At 43.6% G+C, this 16032-nt stretch overlaps 1 protein-coding gene and 1 long non-coding RNA gene across 2 annotated transcripts; both read left to right on the top strand.

Moving 5' to 3' along the window:
- Nucleotides 1-350: 350 nt before the first annotated feature.
- On the top strand, nt 351-4069 carry LOC112843917 (uncharacterized). The gene is made up of 2 exons (XM_025903262.1): nt 351-605; nt 3173-4069. Exons 1-2 carry the CDS (start codon nt 351-353, stop codon nt 4067-4069), a joined length of 1152 nt encoding a protein of 383 aa, XP_025759047.1.
- Nucleotides 4070-13140: 9071 nt separating this feature from the next.
- LOC102077465 (uncharacterized) lies at nt 13141-15992 on the top strand. Its single transcript, XR_267071.4, has 3 exons — nt 13141-13199; nt 13769-13916; nt 14448-15992. It is a non-coding gene; the product is annotated as an uncharacterized LOC102077465 (long non-coding RNA).
- The last annotated feature ends 40 nt before the right edge of the window (nt 15993-16032 follow it).

Here is a 16032-nt window from a genome sequence, read left to right as displayed (position 1 = left end):
AGGATAGAGCTAACGAGTTGAATCTGTTTTTCAATAGATTCGACACCACAGTGTCTGCTCACACCCCCACAACCTCACCTGTAGTCAGCCTGGAACCCAGAGCCACACCACGGTGCCAGCCTCTCTCTTCCCATAGCACTGTTGCCTCCTGTGGGATTCCTGACACCCCTCCCCCACCCATCACCTTCACTCAATACCAGGTTGAGAGGCAAATGAGGAGACTTCACTCAGGCAAGTCTGCTGGACCAGACGGAGTGAGTCCCTGCGTCCTCAAGGCCTGTGCCCCCCAGCTGTGTGGAGTCTTTCATAAACTGTTTATGCTGAGTTTGAGCCTGCAAAGGGTCCCAGTGATGTGGAAGACATCATGCCTCGTCCCTATTCCAAAGACGCCACGTCCCAGTGGCCCCCAGGATTACAGGCCCGTGGCACTGACCTCCCACATCATGAAGACTTTGGAAAGGCTCATCCTGGACCAGCTGCGACCCATTGTCAGACCACATCTGGATCCCCTGCAATTTGCCTATCAGCCTCGTCTCGGAACAGAGGACGCCATCATCTACCTGCTCAATCGTGTCTACACCCACCTGGACCAGCCAGCGAGCACTGTGAGGGTCATGTTTTTTGACTTTTCCAGCGCTTTCAACACCATCAGGCCGACCCTCCTGGGTGATAAGTTAACAGCGATGCAGGTGGATGCTTCTCTGGTGTCCTGGATTGTTGATTACCTGACAGGAAGACCACAATATGTACGTCTCCCACAGTGTGTGTCTGACAAGGTGATCAGCAACACAGGGGCACCACAGGGGACTGTCCTCTCCCCCTTCCTCTTCACCCTCTACACCACAGACTTCAGCCACTGCACAGAGACCTGCCATCTTCAGAAGTTTTCTGATGACTCCGCGGTGGTTGGATGCATCAGCAGGGATGATGAGACAGAGTACCGGGCTGTGGTCGACTCCTTTGTCACGTGGTGTGAGCAGAATCAAGGAATTAATAGTGGACTTCAGGAAGACCAGGAAACACTCGACCCCTGTTTCAATCCAGGGGGTCAGTGTTGACATTGTGGAGGACTATAAATACCTTGGAGTACACATTGACAATAAACTGAACTGGACAAAAAACACCACAGCACTTTACAGAAAGGGCCAGAGTCGTCTCTATTTTTTGAGGCGACTGAGGTCCTTCAACATCTGCCAGAAAATGCTCAGGATTTTCTATGAGTCTGTTGTGGCCAGTGCGATCCTCTATGCTGTTGCATGCTGGGGGAGCAGGCTGAGGGTCGCAGATGCCAACAGACTCGATAAACTGATCCGTAAGGCCAGTAATGTTGTGGGGATGGAGGTGGACTCCCTCAAGGTGGTGTCGGAGAGGCGGATGTTGTCCAAAATAAAGACAATGTTGGATAACACCTCCCACCCATTCCATGACATGCTGGTCAGTCACAGGAGCGCGTTCAGTGAGAGACTGAGAGTACCGAAAAGCACCACTGAACGACACAGGAAATCATTCCTGCCTGTGGCTATCTCCCTGTACAACGCATCCACTTAACACACACATGTTTCTTTTTTCTTTTTCTTTCTTTTTCTTTCTTTTTCTTTTTTAGCTATTTATTAATAAACGACTTATGTATATATATGCCTGTATATATTGTACTATTCTTAGTTAGTGTATTGTCTGTCTTGTTAATGTCTGTTTATTATTGAGCACTGTAACAAAAAAATAATTTCCCCTAGGGATCAATAAAGTATTCTGATTCTGATTCTGATTCTGATTTAGCCGCATGTTCTCCTTAAATTGCTGGCTGTCTGAGTGGTGTCCCAGAAACGATGTGGGCTTCATAGATAATTGGCAAACCTTCTGGAGGAAACCTGGTCTTGTTAGGAGAGACGGCATCCATCCCACTTTGGATGGAGCAGCTCTCATTTCTAGAAATATGGACAAATTTATTAAACCCCCCAAAATATGACTATCCAGAGTTGGGACCAGGAAGCAGAGTTGCAGTCTTATACGCCTCTCTGCAGCTTCTCTCCTCCTGCTACCCCCCCAAAAACCCATCTCCATTGAGACTGTGTCAGCTCCCAAACAGACAAAAAACAAACTAAAAACCAGCAATAAACAATTTAAACATAAAAAATCACAAAGAAAGAACAATACAGTATCCACATCTGAACCAAAGAGTAAAACAGTGAAATGTGGATGATTAAATATTAGGTCTCTCTCCTCCAAGTCTCTGTTAGTACATGACTTAATAATTGATCAACAAATCGATTTACTCTGCCTGACAGAAACCTGGTTACAGCAGGATGATTATGTTAGTTTAAATGAATCAACACCCCCGAGCAGTGTTGGTCAAGTTACTTGAAAAAAGTAATCAGTAACTAATTACTGATTACTTCCCCCCAAAAGTAATCCCGTTACTTTACTGATTACTTATTTTCAAAAGTAATTAATTACTTAGTTACTTTGTTACTTTTTAAAAACACAATTTACAACCTGAATAGGTGATAAAGCGATTGATCTTTCTGAGTTAACTTCAATAATTAATTCCTCCAAACCATCAACGTGTCTTTTAGACCCCATTCCTACAAAACTGCTCAAAGAAGTCCTGCCATTAATTAATTCTTCAATCTTAAATATGATCAACCTATTTCTAATAATCGGCTATGTACCACAGGCCTTCAAGGTGGCTGTAGTTAAACCTTTACTAACAAAGCCATCTCTAGACCCAGCTGTCTTAGCTAATTATAGGCCAATCTCCAACCTTCCTTTCATATCAAAAATCCTTGAAAGAGTAGTTGTTAAACAGCTAACAGATCATCTGCAGGGGAATGGCTTATTTGAAGAGTTTCAGTCAGGTTTCAGAGCTCATCACAGCACAGAAACAGCTTTAGTGAAGGTTACAAATGATCTTCTTATGGCCTCTGACAGTGGACTCATCTCTGTGTTTGTCCTGCTAGACTTCAGTGCTGCGTTCGATACTGTTGATCATAATATCCTATTAGAGCGATTAGAACATGCTGTAGGTATTACAGGTACTGCACTGCAGTGGTTTGTATCATATCTATCTAATAGACTCCAATTTGTACATGTAAATGGAGAGTCCTCTTCACCCACTAAGGTCAATTATGGTGTTCCACAGGGTTCGGTGCTAGGACCAATTCTGTTTACATTATACATGCTTCCCTTAGGCAACATCATTAGAAGACATAGCATAAATTTTCACTGCTATGCAGATGACACGCAGCTCTATCTATCCATGAAGCCAGGTAACACACACCAATTAGTTAAACTGCAGGAATGTCTTAAAGACATAAAGACCTGGATGGCCGCTAACTTTCTGCTTCTTAATTCAGATAAAACTGAGGTTATTGTACTCGGCCCTGAAAATCTTAGAAATATGGTATCTAACCAGATTCCTACTCTGGATGGCATTACCTTGGCCTCCAGTAATGCTGTGAGGAACCTTGGAGTCATTTTTGACCAGGACATGTCCTTCAACGCACATATTAAACAAATATGTAAGACTGCTTTCTTCCATTTGCGCAACATCTCTAAAGTTAGAAATATCCTGTCTCAGAGTGATGCTGAAAAACTAGTTCATGCATTTATTACTTCCAGGCTGGACTACTGTAATTCATTATTATCAGGATGTCCTGAAAACTCGCTGAAAAGTCTTCAGCTAATCCAAAATGCTGCAGCAAGAGTACTGACAGGGACTAGAAAGAGAGAGCATATTTCTCCTGTTTTGGCTTCCCTTCATTGGCTTCCTGTTAAATCCAGAATTGAATTCAAAATCCTGCTCCTCACATACAAGGTCTTAAATAATCAGGCCCCATCTTATCTTAATGACCTTGTAGTACCATATCACCCTATTAGAGCACTTTGCTCTCGCTCTGCAGGCTTACTTGTTGTTCCTAGAGTATTTAAAAGTAGAATGGGAGGGAGAGCCTTCAGTTTTCAGGCCCCTCTTCTGTGGAACCAGCTTCCAGTTTGGATTCGGGAGACAGACACTATCTCTACTTTTAAGATTAGGCTTAAAACTTTCCTTTTTGCTAAAGCATATAGTTAGGGCTGGACCAGGTGACCCTGAATCCTCCCTTAGTTATGCTGCAATAGACGTAGGCTGCCGGGGATTCCCATGATGCATTGAGTTTTTCCTTTCCAGTCACCTTTCTCACTCACTATGTGTTAATAGACCTCTCTGCATCGAATCATATCTGTTATTAATCTCTGTCTCTCTTCCACAGCATGTCTTTATCCTGTCTTCCTTCTCTCACCCCAACCGGTCGCAGCAGATGGCCCCGCCCCTCCCTGAGCCTGGTTCTGCCGGAGGTTTCTTCCTGTTAAAAGGGAGTTTTTCCTTCCCACTGTCCCCAAAGTGCTTGCTCATAGGGGGTCATATGATTGTTGGGTTTTTCTCTGTATTTATTATTGTGCGATCTACTGTACAATATAAAGCGCCTTGAGGCGACTTTTGTTGTGATTTGGCACTATATAAATAAAATTGAATTGAATTGAATTGAAATTCAGCTGAAATCAGAAATCAGACTACATTTGAATCTTTACTGGTAAACACTGGCTCTCACCTGCTGAAAGAGGCAGAGCAACATCTGAAAGACTGGAAATTCAGAAGTGAACCTGAAAGTGAGAGATGCAGCATAACAACTTCAGTTTCTGTTTAGAGGAATGAGAAACTGAGCTCATTGAACATTTTGCTACAGCACAGCAGGGTTTCTGTCCAACACAGGTGATCATGATGATTGAAAAGTCCAAATGTAAATTCTCCTCTTTTTCTCTTGTCTACAAAGACAAGCAAAGTCCACTTTTTTGACAAACATGAATCCTCTCATTTGAACAACTTACAGTTAATCTTGAGCTGTGATTGGCTTAAAAGTGATTAACTTTCTTTTGTCTTTAGTTGTTCAACCATTTAGGAACTGATGCAGTGCATTGTAAATGTTGGATTGAGATTCTAATTCCCATTAAAATAAACTGACTTGAGCACTGCAAATGTTTCTGAGGAGGAATCCAACCAGCCAGCAAAGGTGCAGTATGAGTCAACACAAAACTCTAGATGGATGGCATTTGAACATTTACCAGATGAAACTAAATTGTGTCACAATAGAGTTTCACTTGAAAAGAATGAGTTTCTTTTCAAAGAAACATTAAACTGGGCTCACTGATCCTTTCATATCAGCACAGCAGAGCTTCTCTCCAACACTGGTGAGTACAGATAATTATGACTGAACTATTTGAAAGTCCAAATGTGGATCATCCTCTAGAGACAAAGAAGCTTACAGCTAAATGTCTAATCCCAGGGTCAACTGGATCAAACGCAGCAGTCTTTACAAACACTGGCAAATGCAACTCATCATAATTTACTGGTACAGCACAAATCTTCAGTTCACTTTGTTCATTCACATTGATTGTTTGTTTACGTTGTCATTTAGTCACAGATCCATATCTTGGCTAAATTGTTATTTCGGAGCCACCAAACAGGTTGGAATCAAATGCAGGACTCTAGAAAAAAGTTTAACAAAGTTATGTTTACAATTTAAGGTTCACAAAAGCTCAGGTAAAAGTTTTGGATAGTCAAGTCCAGGTTCCAAACACACAGGCAATTCAACAGTTCCTTTTTGCACAGAATCTCTCAGAAACCAAAGTCTCCTTATCAATGATCTCCAGGGTATCTGCACAGAATGAACAGGGAGAAGAAGGTAAGAGAGGAAAAGAAGAGAAAGAGCAACAAGACAGCAAGAGGACAGATGGACCATTGTTCCTTCTTCAACTTCCATCATTCGATACTTTCCTCTACCTTCACATTCTTCCTCTTCTTGGTGTCCAAAGTCACCACTGCTGCCAATCAACATTCTCCCCTAATGTCACCTTGCCTTCTCCTATGGCTTTCATATTGCACCTTTTGCCTAAGATGCAGTCTAACTGTGCACATATTCCTCTACTCCTTTGTTCCTCCTTATTCTTATATGTGTTCACAAATATTTCCATCCTTTTCACAAAATCCGCCACCATCTGTCCTTCCTTTTCTCTCTCATTAACATCATAAATATCCAGCATCTCCTCATCACCTCTATGCCTCTACGGCGTAGAGTCTACGCCGTTCACCTACATGTCCATTAAAGTTTGCTCCAATCAGCACTCTCTCCCCCACTGGAGACACCCTCTACCACTTAATCCACCTACTCCAGAATTCTTCTTTCTCTTCTGACTGTTGGGTATTTACACTGACAACATTCAGTATCACCCTTTCGGACTCATGATACTGTCTAACACCCACAGCTGGTTTTGTCTTCAAACAGATCTAACAGTTTAAAAAAAGTTAGTACAATTAGTAGGTCATTAGAAAGAGTATAGAACTTGACTGCATGCTGAAGTGGCGCCCCTACTCAAGTAAATTTAAGTAAATGTAAGTGTTTGGAAAACTGTACTACTAGAAGTACTTTTATTGCACCATGTTCATTCACTCATGAGCTGCTGTAACATGAGTCAAATGGCTGAATTGCCACCTCAGCATGCAGTCAAGTTCTATAGCGTCTTGCTAAAGACTGTTACGGGTTCAGAATTGGTGGAGAGTACAAAGGCAAGACAGTCCAGAAGATGTGGGTTAAAGCGATCTTTATTGAAGTATTCGCGCGGGAAGACAGTCACTGCACATGTCAGCAAGGGTCTTCGCCAAAATTATACTTCAGACTGCTTTTATAGCATCAGGGTATTATAACGCCCCTTCCAGCGTTTACAAGCACATAATTTGCATGTACAGAACATTCATGTATTTTAAGCATAAAGTGCAACATCGCGGTTCCTCTTTTTGGCATCTTCTTCCAAAAAAGGCAATAGACTCTGGCCTCTACAGTCTCCAGGGGCTGGTCCTCTCCACGCGTCATCTGTTGTCAAGAAAGCTCAAGTGCAACATGTTTGCTCAGTACATTCAGGCCTATGGTTAAATCTAGTTCTAGGTTATATGTGATATCTGTGTGTTTTGTAAGCATGTGTGCAATCTTTCCTAAGCTCCCGGCTTTTAACCAATGTGTCACCCAGACAGTCACGCTGAATGAAGCTTGAGACCTTTGATTACCTGGGAAAGCTTCAACTCCTTATGAGCACAGGACTGCAATGTGTGTATAAAAACATAGTAATGCTGAAAGTGATTATGCTGCACCTGTAATACGGATTAATATGGTGTCAGCGTGTTAAATGATTACTCTGGTGTTCGTGTATTAACTGTCATCTGACCAGCTTAAAGCTATACGAGATAATATTAATGCTGATTAATATGCTATCTAATATATTGTAGCAGTAAAGCAATTTCCTCTTTTCCACAATCCTCCTTTTGACCTCTTGACCACAAGAGGTCACATACACCGTGTGCTGTGTCACTCCTCGGCCCAGTCAGTCGTTTCCATCTCCATCAATGGCATCATGGACACTGGGGTCACTGCCCCAGGATCCACTGCCCTCGTGATTACCTTTTCCAACAATCCTCTGGCACAAGGAATGAGACAGCATCCACAGGTGACCAAAATCCCTAAAAAAGCAGATATAGAAAGCATTGCAGACATCACAAACCCTTTCCACTGCCCGAACACGGATGTCAGCCAACCCTCAAAGGGATTCTCAATCCCTGAGTCTTCATGCATGGTCCTGGACAAAGTTTTAAGGCCCTCCAGAGCTCGAGTAACTGAGCCATCTGGGGCAGTATTGTTTGGGATGAAGGTACAGCACATGTCGCCAAACATAGCACAGACTCCGCCCCTTTCTGCGAGAACCATGTCGAGAGCTAGTCTGTTTTGGACCCCCATTAGTGAGGTCGGACCCAACTGTTCTACTACTCCCACAAAGGCATCCCGGGTTAGGTTTGAGAGTCTCAGCACATTATAATGAACGTAGTTTATCCTGTCCACATTCTTGTTTGGAGTCACTGGAAAAAGAGCAGAGATTATTGGTAAGTTTTCAAAACCGGCTGCTATTGGGTCTACCAGTTTATACTCGTTTGGGACTCCCCTGGGCACTCCTATGCAGTCAATCCATGTGGGTGAATCCATTCTGGGATCGTATACATGTGTTCCCTGAGTGCTTCTTTTACTCAATATGTGTCTCTTACGTCTGGCTGCCAATGTGCGTGTGTTTCTTTCGGGCATGACTTTCACTTTGTTGCCGATTAATGTCAGTGGAGCTCCCAACCTTACCATTGCACACGTCCCAACACTTCCCAGAGGAACACGGACCAAGAGAGTTCTCTGCCCACAATAATAATATAGCCCACTTCTTGCCCAATTGCCTATTAATGTATTTGAATGGTTTTTCATATTGGTGGTTCTCCCTGTGAGTGTCACAGAGCACCAACTAGGGTCGATATCTCCCAGCGTGTATCTCACTTTGTCTGTAGAAAACTTAAAGCACGTGTAGTTGTCCTTTCTGGGTCTGAATGGTCCTACCTGTGTCTGCTTGTCAATTGGTGGGAAGAGGCTGGCCAGGATTGAACAGTTGCCAGTACTCACTGCTTCTCTCGTAAGTCGCAGCATACACTCGTACCCCCATTTGTCCTCTGGATACAGTGGAGCGGGCTCTGTAAACAAACGCGGCCTAGCTGAGGCACAAGCAACACAGTTAGACACTTGTTGTTCTTTAGCATTTTGGGCCACCCAGTCCAGCCAGAGGTTACTGTCACTGAACCCGGTGGCACGCTCGATTAAATCCTGCGGCTTCAGTCTAGTGTAGTCGACCGTCAACACTCGTCTACCTTTTGGTTCATGTTCCTCTGGTGTAGCGGTTGGCAACCCGTCCCCTCCTTTTCCTGTAATATTCGTACCAAAATTTGTGACATTATTAGACATGGGATTCACTAAGTTTATCCTAATTAATCCGATCGGATCTGTCCCCGAGACATCTGCCCCGATTACCAGGTAGAACACGTTTCCTGGGCTCTGTGACCTGGGCAGGGTGTCCCAGGGACCCAGAGAAAGTGTGATAGGGTTTTGGGCAGTAGAAAAATCCCTCTGAATGGCTATTCCCTTCAACCCCTCCGGCACCTGTGGCTGCCACCCTACTCCTGTCCAACTTACCACGTTCCCCCAGCCAGGGGCGCACCACTGTGCCGCTGTATATGACGCCAGCACAGGGCGGATTCCCCGGCTGGAGTGAGGATTCCCTCCCCTGGTGCAAACGTAAGGGTGGCTGCACATCCACACATCATATCCCCTCCAGCTGCTGTTTGCTCCTTCACAGTCAATCACTTCACATAGATCAAACGTGTATGAACTCGCGGACCCTTTAACGTAGTCCAGTTCAATGCCATTATATGCGCTGAGACAATCATCCCTTTTACCTGACACCTCACGCTTGGGTCTTTTCAGCGGCCACATTTCGGTGTTTGGTTTTTCAGTCAGTGTTGGGCTGGGCTGACCTCCGTGCTCAGGTGGGCTACGCCGGGCTATCTGCCAAAAATACAGAAAAAGACAAATACCCAAAACTACTACTATCTTATATAAAAGCCATGTGGTTGTGAGAAGCATTTTTACCAATCTCCTCTCCTCCCGCTTCTTTCTGCGTACCTGTAAGTCAAATCTGTGCATGGAGTCATGTGAAATGTGTATTGCTGACATACAAATTCTTTTGTTTTCTCTTTTTTTTTTTTTTTTTTTTTACTTTGTTACCACTCCTTTGCGTTGGCGTGGGGATCTCCTCTTTGGCTGTTCTTCTTGCTTCGGCCTCCCAGGTAGACTGCTGGTCGGCCCGTTGCACGGGTGAGAGGATTTATTTTGCCTCTGGCTGTCATCAGCACCCGTGTTCGGTGGAGCTGGGTCGTCGTCTACCAAGCTCTCGTCCGCTGCAGCACACTGCGTCCAATGGAACCAGGTGTCGCCTTTCCCTTTCAGTCGGACCGCTGTGTTCGTCCTGGCGGTTACCTCGTACGGACCTGTCCAGCGAGGCTCTTTCCACTTCCGCTTTATGACTTTCAGCCATTAAATCTACACGGCAGTGCACATTAGTGTATTTACAAAACAAAGTTGTCTCGAGCAAAATCAAGCCGAAATACAAAGCAATCTATCTGGTCCACTGAAAATCAATATCAAAACCCCGAAAGGCGGAAGCACAAAAGGCGGGAAAGTCCCGTTCGGCGTCAGTAGGAGTGGGACCTCTGTCGGGATGACAGTATAAATCCAGCACCCGAAATATAATAAGACTACGAGCGGTAAAGTCTAATAACACTTGTGGCGAAGGCCTTACTGCCGCAGTTACTGTGAAGCCATACTCAATGTTAGAAAACTCAGCGTTACAGCGACAAGCGACGTTAACAACGTCTCCTGTCCTGGTACACTCAACCACACAAGAACCGTTATCGAACATGCGAGCAAAAGGAGACAAGCAATTATCCTTGCCACTCAAACATAATGTCAAAATCCCTGAAAGCAATTCCACAAAAGGCCAAAAAGTCCTGCTCGGCGTCCGTGGGGTTTAAATTTCTCTGCTGTCTACAGTATAATGCCAACGCCCGAAAGATAACAAGACTACTACATGCAAAATCAACCAGAGTTTCCTCTGACGACCCTGTTACTGCAGTAACTGAAAAGGCATACGGAATCCCTAAAGTCACAACGCGACATCGAGTGGTTACGACATAAAAATCCCCTGTCCGTGTGTATTCAAGTAAACAATATCCCGAATCTGACATGTGTATGTACGGAAGCTGGTTCTAAAATAATGAAACAATGTCAGTATGAAAAAAATCAAGAAAACACCAGTCTTGTGAGTTTCAGCAAGTGTTGTGTCTGTCAGGCACGTGTAAAGCAAAACACATCATAGATTATTCACCATATGTAACAGTCATAATGCTAACAGAGTAAAAATAAGGGCAAATCTGCCCTGAAAACACCAAGACAATTCTCCCTTTTCCCCGGCTCTGCAGTCAGTCATTAGCCACTCATTAGTACACAAGAAATGTCAGTCTAAATAGCACGCAGGCATCTAATTTACATAAACACAGACACACTCTCAAAATAACCAGCCGGCTGCAGTGCCTGTGACAGGCAAAGCCTATACACAAACAAAGAAATTACAACATAGAGACGTCTGATAAATGAAGTAATATTTACAAGGCCTTAAATTGCACAACCTACCTAATTTAGACAAATTTGCATTAACCCTCCAAGGGACAAACTCCAAGTTTTTGATAATCAATGACCCAGTATCAGGTCCAACCTGTGTCTGGTCTAATTGCTAAAGTTCCTAAGTCAATTTAAAAGCGTCCAACGCCCAAGGTCCAACCTTTATTACCCAAACAAAGTGCAAACACCGTTCCAAACGGTCAACTGATCCAATCAGTAGCTATTTTGGACCGTCCCCAGTTGTCCACGATTGCCAATCGGACTATCCCGTCCAACGGAAAATCCTGAGCGTCCTCAGGAAATTTGGAGCGTCACCTCCGAACACTGCACTTTCTTAGAACTTCCCACAGTTCCGTTCTAGAATAATTTATATGTATTTTAAAGACATCCTACGAGACCACAAAACCAACTGTATCGATGCCCAAGCCCAGCTTTATATTCAATTATAACTGTATAACCCTATACAGATATCAAATGACCTATTCTCTAAATTCAGTAGTCCAACTACTTTAACTTATGCTTTCTTATTTCCGTTTCTTTTACCTTTTCCTATTGAATGTGCACACTACAAAATATCAGATCATAACCACACAAACAGTCACCAGTAATCTAATGAGTAGACATTAATTTAAACATCCAATTCGGCACACTTCGGAATAATTCAACAGGTAGTGCCTACCTTTTGAGATGGGCTGCCCGTTTGTCCACTCACTTCGATAACCGGATCCCGTCTATGGACGTCCACACTGCCAACACCGTCTCTCCCTTCCAACCGCGACCAATGCACCAATTGTTACGGGTTCAGAATTGGTGGAGAGTACAAAGGCAAGACAGTCCAGAAGATGTGGGTTAAAGCGATCTTTATTGAAGTATTCGCGCGGGAAGACAGTCACTGCACATGTCAGCAAGGGTCTTCGCCAAAATTATACTTCAGACTGCTTTTATAGCATCAGGGTATTATAACGCCCCTTCCAGCGTTTACAAGCACATAATTTGCATGTACAGAACATTCATGTATTTTAAGCATAAAGTGCAACATCGCGGTTCCTCTTTTTGGCATCTTCTTCCAAAAAAGGCAATAGACTCTGGCCTCTACAGTCTCCAGGGGCTGGTCCTCTCCACGCGTCATCTGTTGTCAAGAAAGCTCAAGTGCAACATGTTTGCTCAGTACATTCAGGCCTATGGTTAAATCTAGTTCTAGGTTATATGTGATATCTGTGTGTTTTGTAAGCATGTGTGCAATCTTTCCTAAGCTCCCGGCTTTTAACCAATGTGTCACCCAGACAGTCACGCTGAATGAAGCTTGAGACCTTTGATTACCTGGGAAAGCTTCAACTCCTTATGAGCACAGGACTGCAATGTGTGTATAAAAACATAGTAATGCTGAAAGTGATTATGCTGCACCTGTAATACGGATTAATATGGTGTCAGCGTGTTAAATGATTACTCTGGTGTTCGTGTATTAACTGTCATCTGACCAGCTTAAAGCTATACGAGATAATATTAATGCTGATTAATATGCTATCTAATATATTGTAGCAGTAAAGCAATTTCCTCTTTTCCACAAGACCTACTAATTGTATTCAGGTGTGTCTCAACCGGGACGCGTGGAAAAGTTTCAGGATACCAGCACTCGAGGACTGGAGTTTGACACCCCTGCTTTAAATGATCCTGGCGGATCCTCTCTCTCTCTCTCTTTCTCTCTGGCATTCTGCCTCGCCCTACCTGTGGGTGGAGTCTTCCTAACTTCCTGGGCTTAAGCTGCTGCCGCTGCTTCCAGTTGCTCATTAGTATTTAAGGAGTAGCTTGAGCCTCTGCTCTCTGGCAGATCTCTTGCGGTGGTAATCAGGCCCTCTGAAGTTTCTCTCATTGGGCTTGTTAACGCAATCCTTAATCTTGTTTTCTCATCTGCTCCTTAGCGAAATGCCGCGTTCAAAAGATGCAGGACTGTCTTCTGGAAAACTGCAAATCTAAAAGAAAAAAGGGACTTGCACTTAGACTATTATTGAAACCCTCAAGTTTGCAACATCAGGAGAATTTCCTGGATCTAAAGGAGCGTTTGTTCAAGATCCAAAGGTTATTGATTGGTCTTTGAATTTCACACTTGTGAGACACACATGCAAAAAAATTTTTTAAGACCGTTCACAGTATGATGATGGATGGATGGGCCAGATTAGAATATAACAGCTATATTTAAGCCATGTATTGGGCGATCGTGGCTCAAGAGTTGGGAGTTTGCCTTGTAATCGGAAGGTTGCCGGTTCGAGGCCCGGCTTGGACGGTCTCGGTCGGTGTGTCCTTGGGCAAGACACTTCACCCGTTGCCTACTGGTGGTGGTCAGAGGGCCCGGTGGCGCCAGTGTCCGGCAGCCTCGCCTCTGTCAGTGCGCCCCAGGGTGGCTGTGGCTACAATGTAGCTTGCCATCACCAGTGTGTGAATGGGTGGATGACTGGATGTATAAAGCGCTTTGGAGTCCTTAGGGACTAGTAAAGCGCTATACAAATACAGGCCATTTACCATGTATTGAGGACAAGTGTGCTTTGAGAATTTGTATTAACCATGATATTATATTAAGATCTGATTTGTCAGTTACAGTGTGATGCTTCAAAGGCTTTGATAGTGACAAGACAAACTTTTATTGACAGCCAACCACCAGTGAGACCCATCGACTACAAAGATTTAATAAAGAAAAGAACACTGTCAGCAGAAACTTCTGAGAAAGCTACCAGTCTTATTACATCAGTGGTCCAGAAGATTCAGCAGCCCTCAGTCTGACTATGAAGCCTTTCAAAGGTACTTTCATCTAAAAGAAATGCAATCAGAAGCTGAAATGACTGCTGATAAAGACTCGAGTCTCTTCTATACTAACAATCCCAGTGTAAGCACTAGGGTGTGCTACTTTACTTATATTTGCAAAGAAAGGCGTCTGGACTTCTTTAAGTTGCTTGAAGACGTTTCACCTCTCATCCGAGAAGCTTCTTCAGTCCTCAGTTCAGAACTGAAGAAGCTTCTCGGATGAGAGGTGAAACGTCTTCAAGCAACTTAAAGAAGTCCAGACGCCTTTCTTTGCAAACTCCTTTGACTGCGATGACCTGGATGACTGAGAACCTTCACAGACATTTTACTTATATTCTACAACTGCTGAATCAGCAAGCTGCTTTGCAACCCACCATCACCCCAGATTCTTCGTTTAATGCTATTTCTGATTTAATTTGTGTCATATCAGTTGTCTCTGGTGCTAGGGAAACTCTACCCTTTGTAATTCCATAAAATTATTACTTTCTACTATAAACTGATTCAGACCTGTCTGAAATTCCTCTTCAGGTCAGAGGAAGAAGAGGCTGATGCTGTCTGTGGTCTTTTATGCAGGTGTTATTTCTCAGGATCCCCAGAAGAAACATATATAATAACAGCTTGAAGTCTCACTATCAGACACCAGGGAAGAGAAAATAATGCCCTGCTCTCTGATAGAAGAAACCTCTTCTCTTAAAACTTCTCTAAAGGCCACAAATCTTCCTCTAATGTGCAGCTGAGTGTACCAGTGCATGAGCAGAGACAAAAAGGCCAAGGAGTCCATGGAGACCAAGAAAAGGGTTCAGCTGTGAATGTTACCTTAGTGAGTGATGAAGCTACCTGGCTACCTCTAACCTCTACCAGAGGTAGTCTCCGATTGGCAGATTAGGCATGTTATATAGAAATGAACTGACTGTGTCTGTGATTAGAAAAACTGATGTACCTCTGATGTGCTCGTTTCAAATCCTTTCCCTCCTGGTCACTCCAAGTGAAAATCTTAAATCTTCAGTTTTGCCTCTTGTCTTTTTGTCAGGGCCACTGTCTCCAAACTGTACATCATGGCAGGACTTAATACATGTTCTCCTTGTTACACCTGTCTCTCTCTCTCATTCACACATATGAATTCTGTCTTACTTCTACTGACTTTCATCTCTCTGCTCTCCTGAGCATACCTCCACCTCACCAGGCTCTCTTCTTTCGCTATAGCTCACAGTGTCTCTGCAAATATCACAGTCCTGCCTGAACTCAGTTGTCAACCTGTTTATCACCACTGTAAACAAGAAGCGAACCCATCTGTTATTTTGATTTTTTTTTTCTAATTTCACAATGTAAGGTGAAATTGTAGCTTGACCCTGTTAACCATGGATTCAATCAGCACAGCAGAAGTTTAGGAGTTTTTATTTAAATAAATAAATAAATGAATAAATGTATACTCAAAATGCTCTGCACTTGCCAAAAACTGCTTGTGAGCAAAGATCACTCCAGCTCCAACTCAGGGGCTTAACTTCCTATCCAGCCTGGTAAGGCTGTTTCTGCTGCACGACCCATGTCAGCATCAAGGTCCCAGGATCCTACTGCATAAACAGGAGAAGCTGATTAGCAGAACTAGAACAACTCCTGCTGGCATTGGTCCATGAACTTCTCTGTGCCAGTGACTGGAGATTATTAGGGTAGAAAATAGTAAAAGAGAGATGATGGCAGTAATGCCAGACTCTGGACATTTATGTGAAGTCCTGTATCCAAAACCTTAAGTTCCCAGTTTCAAATTAACTTCAGTCTGACATGATGGAGCTCGTAGGAGGCAGAGAAGATGACGGAGTCAGAAGGAGGACATCCAGGAAAATTCAGCCTTCAGACAGAGTCACTGGTGCTAAAGATGATGCTCTTACTTCTAAGCAGGAAGAGACCCCAAATAAACAGGAGTCTCTCGCTCAGGATGATCACCATCTGTCAGAAGATCTGTCACAGATGTGGCTGGCTGCCAGTAACTTAGGACCTAAAATGGGTTATTTGCTAAGCTGTCTGTCTTTTTATCATAGCTTGTTTTCTTTGTTTGTTAAGGCAAATGGTCAGGTATGATGACTGCACTGACAATGAGTGAAAAAGCAGGAAATTA

Source organism: Oreochromis niloticus, linkage group LG23 (assembly GCF_001858045.2).
Source record: "Oreochromis niloticus isolate F11D_XX linkage group LG23, O_niloticus_UMD_NMBU, whole genome shotgun sequence".
NCBI classification, from domain to species: Eukaryota; Metazoa; Chordata; class Actinopteri; order Cichliformes; family Cichlidae; genus Oreochromis; species Oreochromis niloticus.
This window is presented reverse-complemented; position numbering and strand designations above follow the sequence as displayed.

Coding starts and splice junctions, on each gene's coding strand:
- LOC112843917 (XM_025903262.1), top strand. CDS start 351: ATGTGGAAGACATCATGCCTCGTCCCTATTCCAAAGACGCCACGTCCC. Junction 606..3,172: donor TGGACCAGCCAGCGAGCACT/GTGAGGGTCATG, acceptor CTGTTTACATTA/TACATGCTTCCCTTAGGCAA.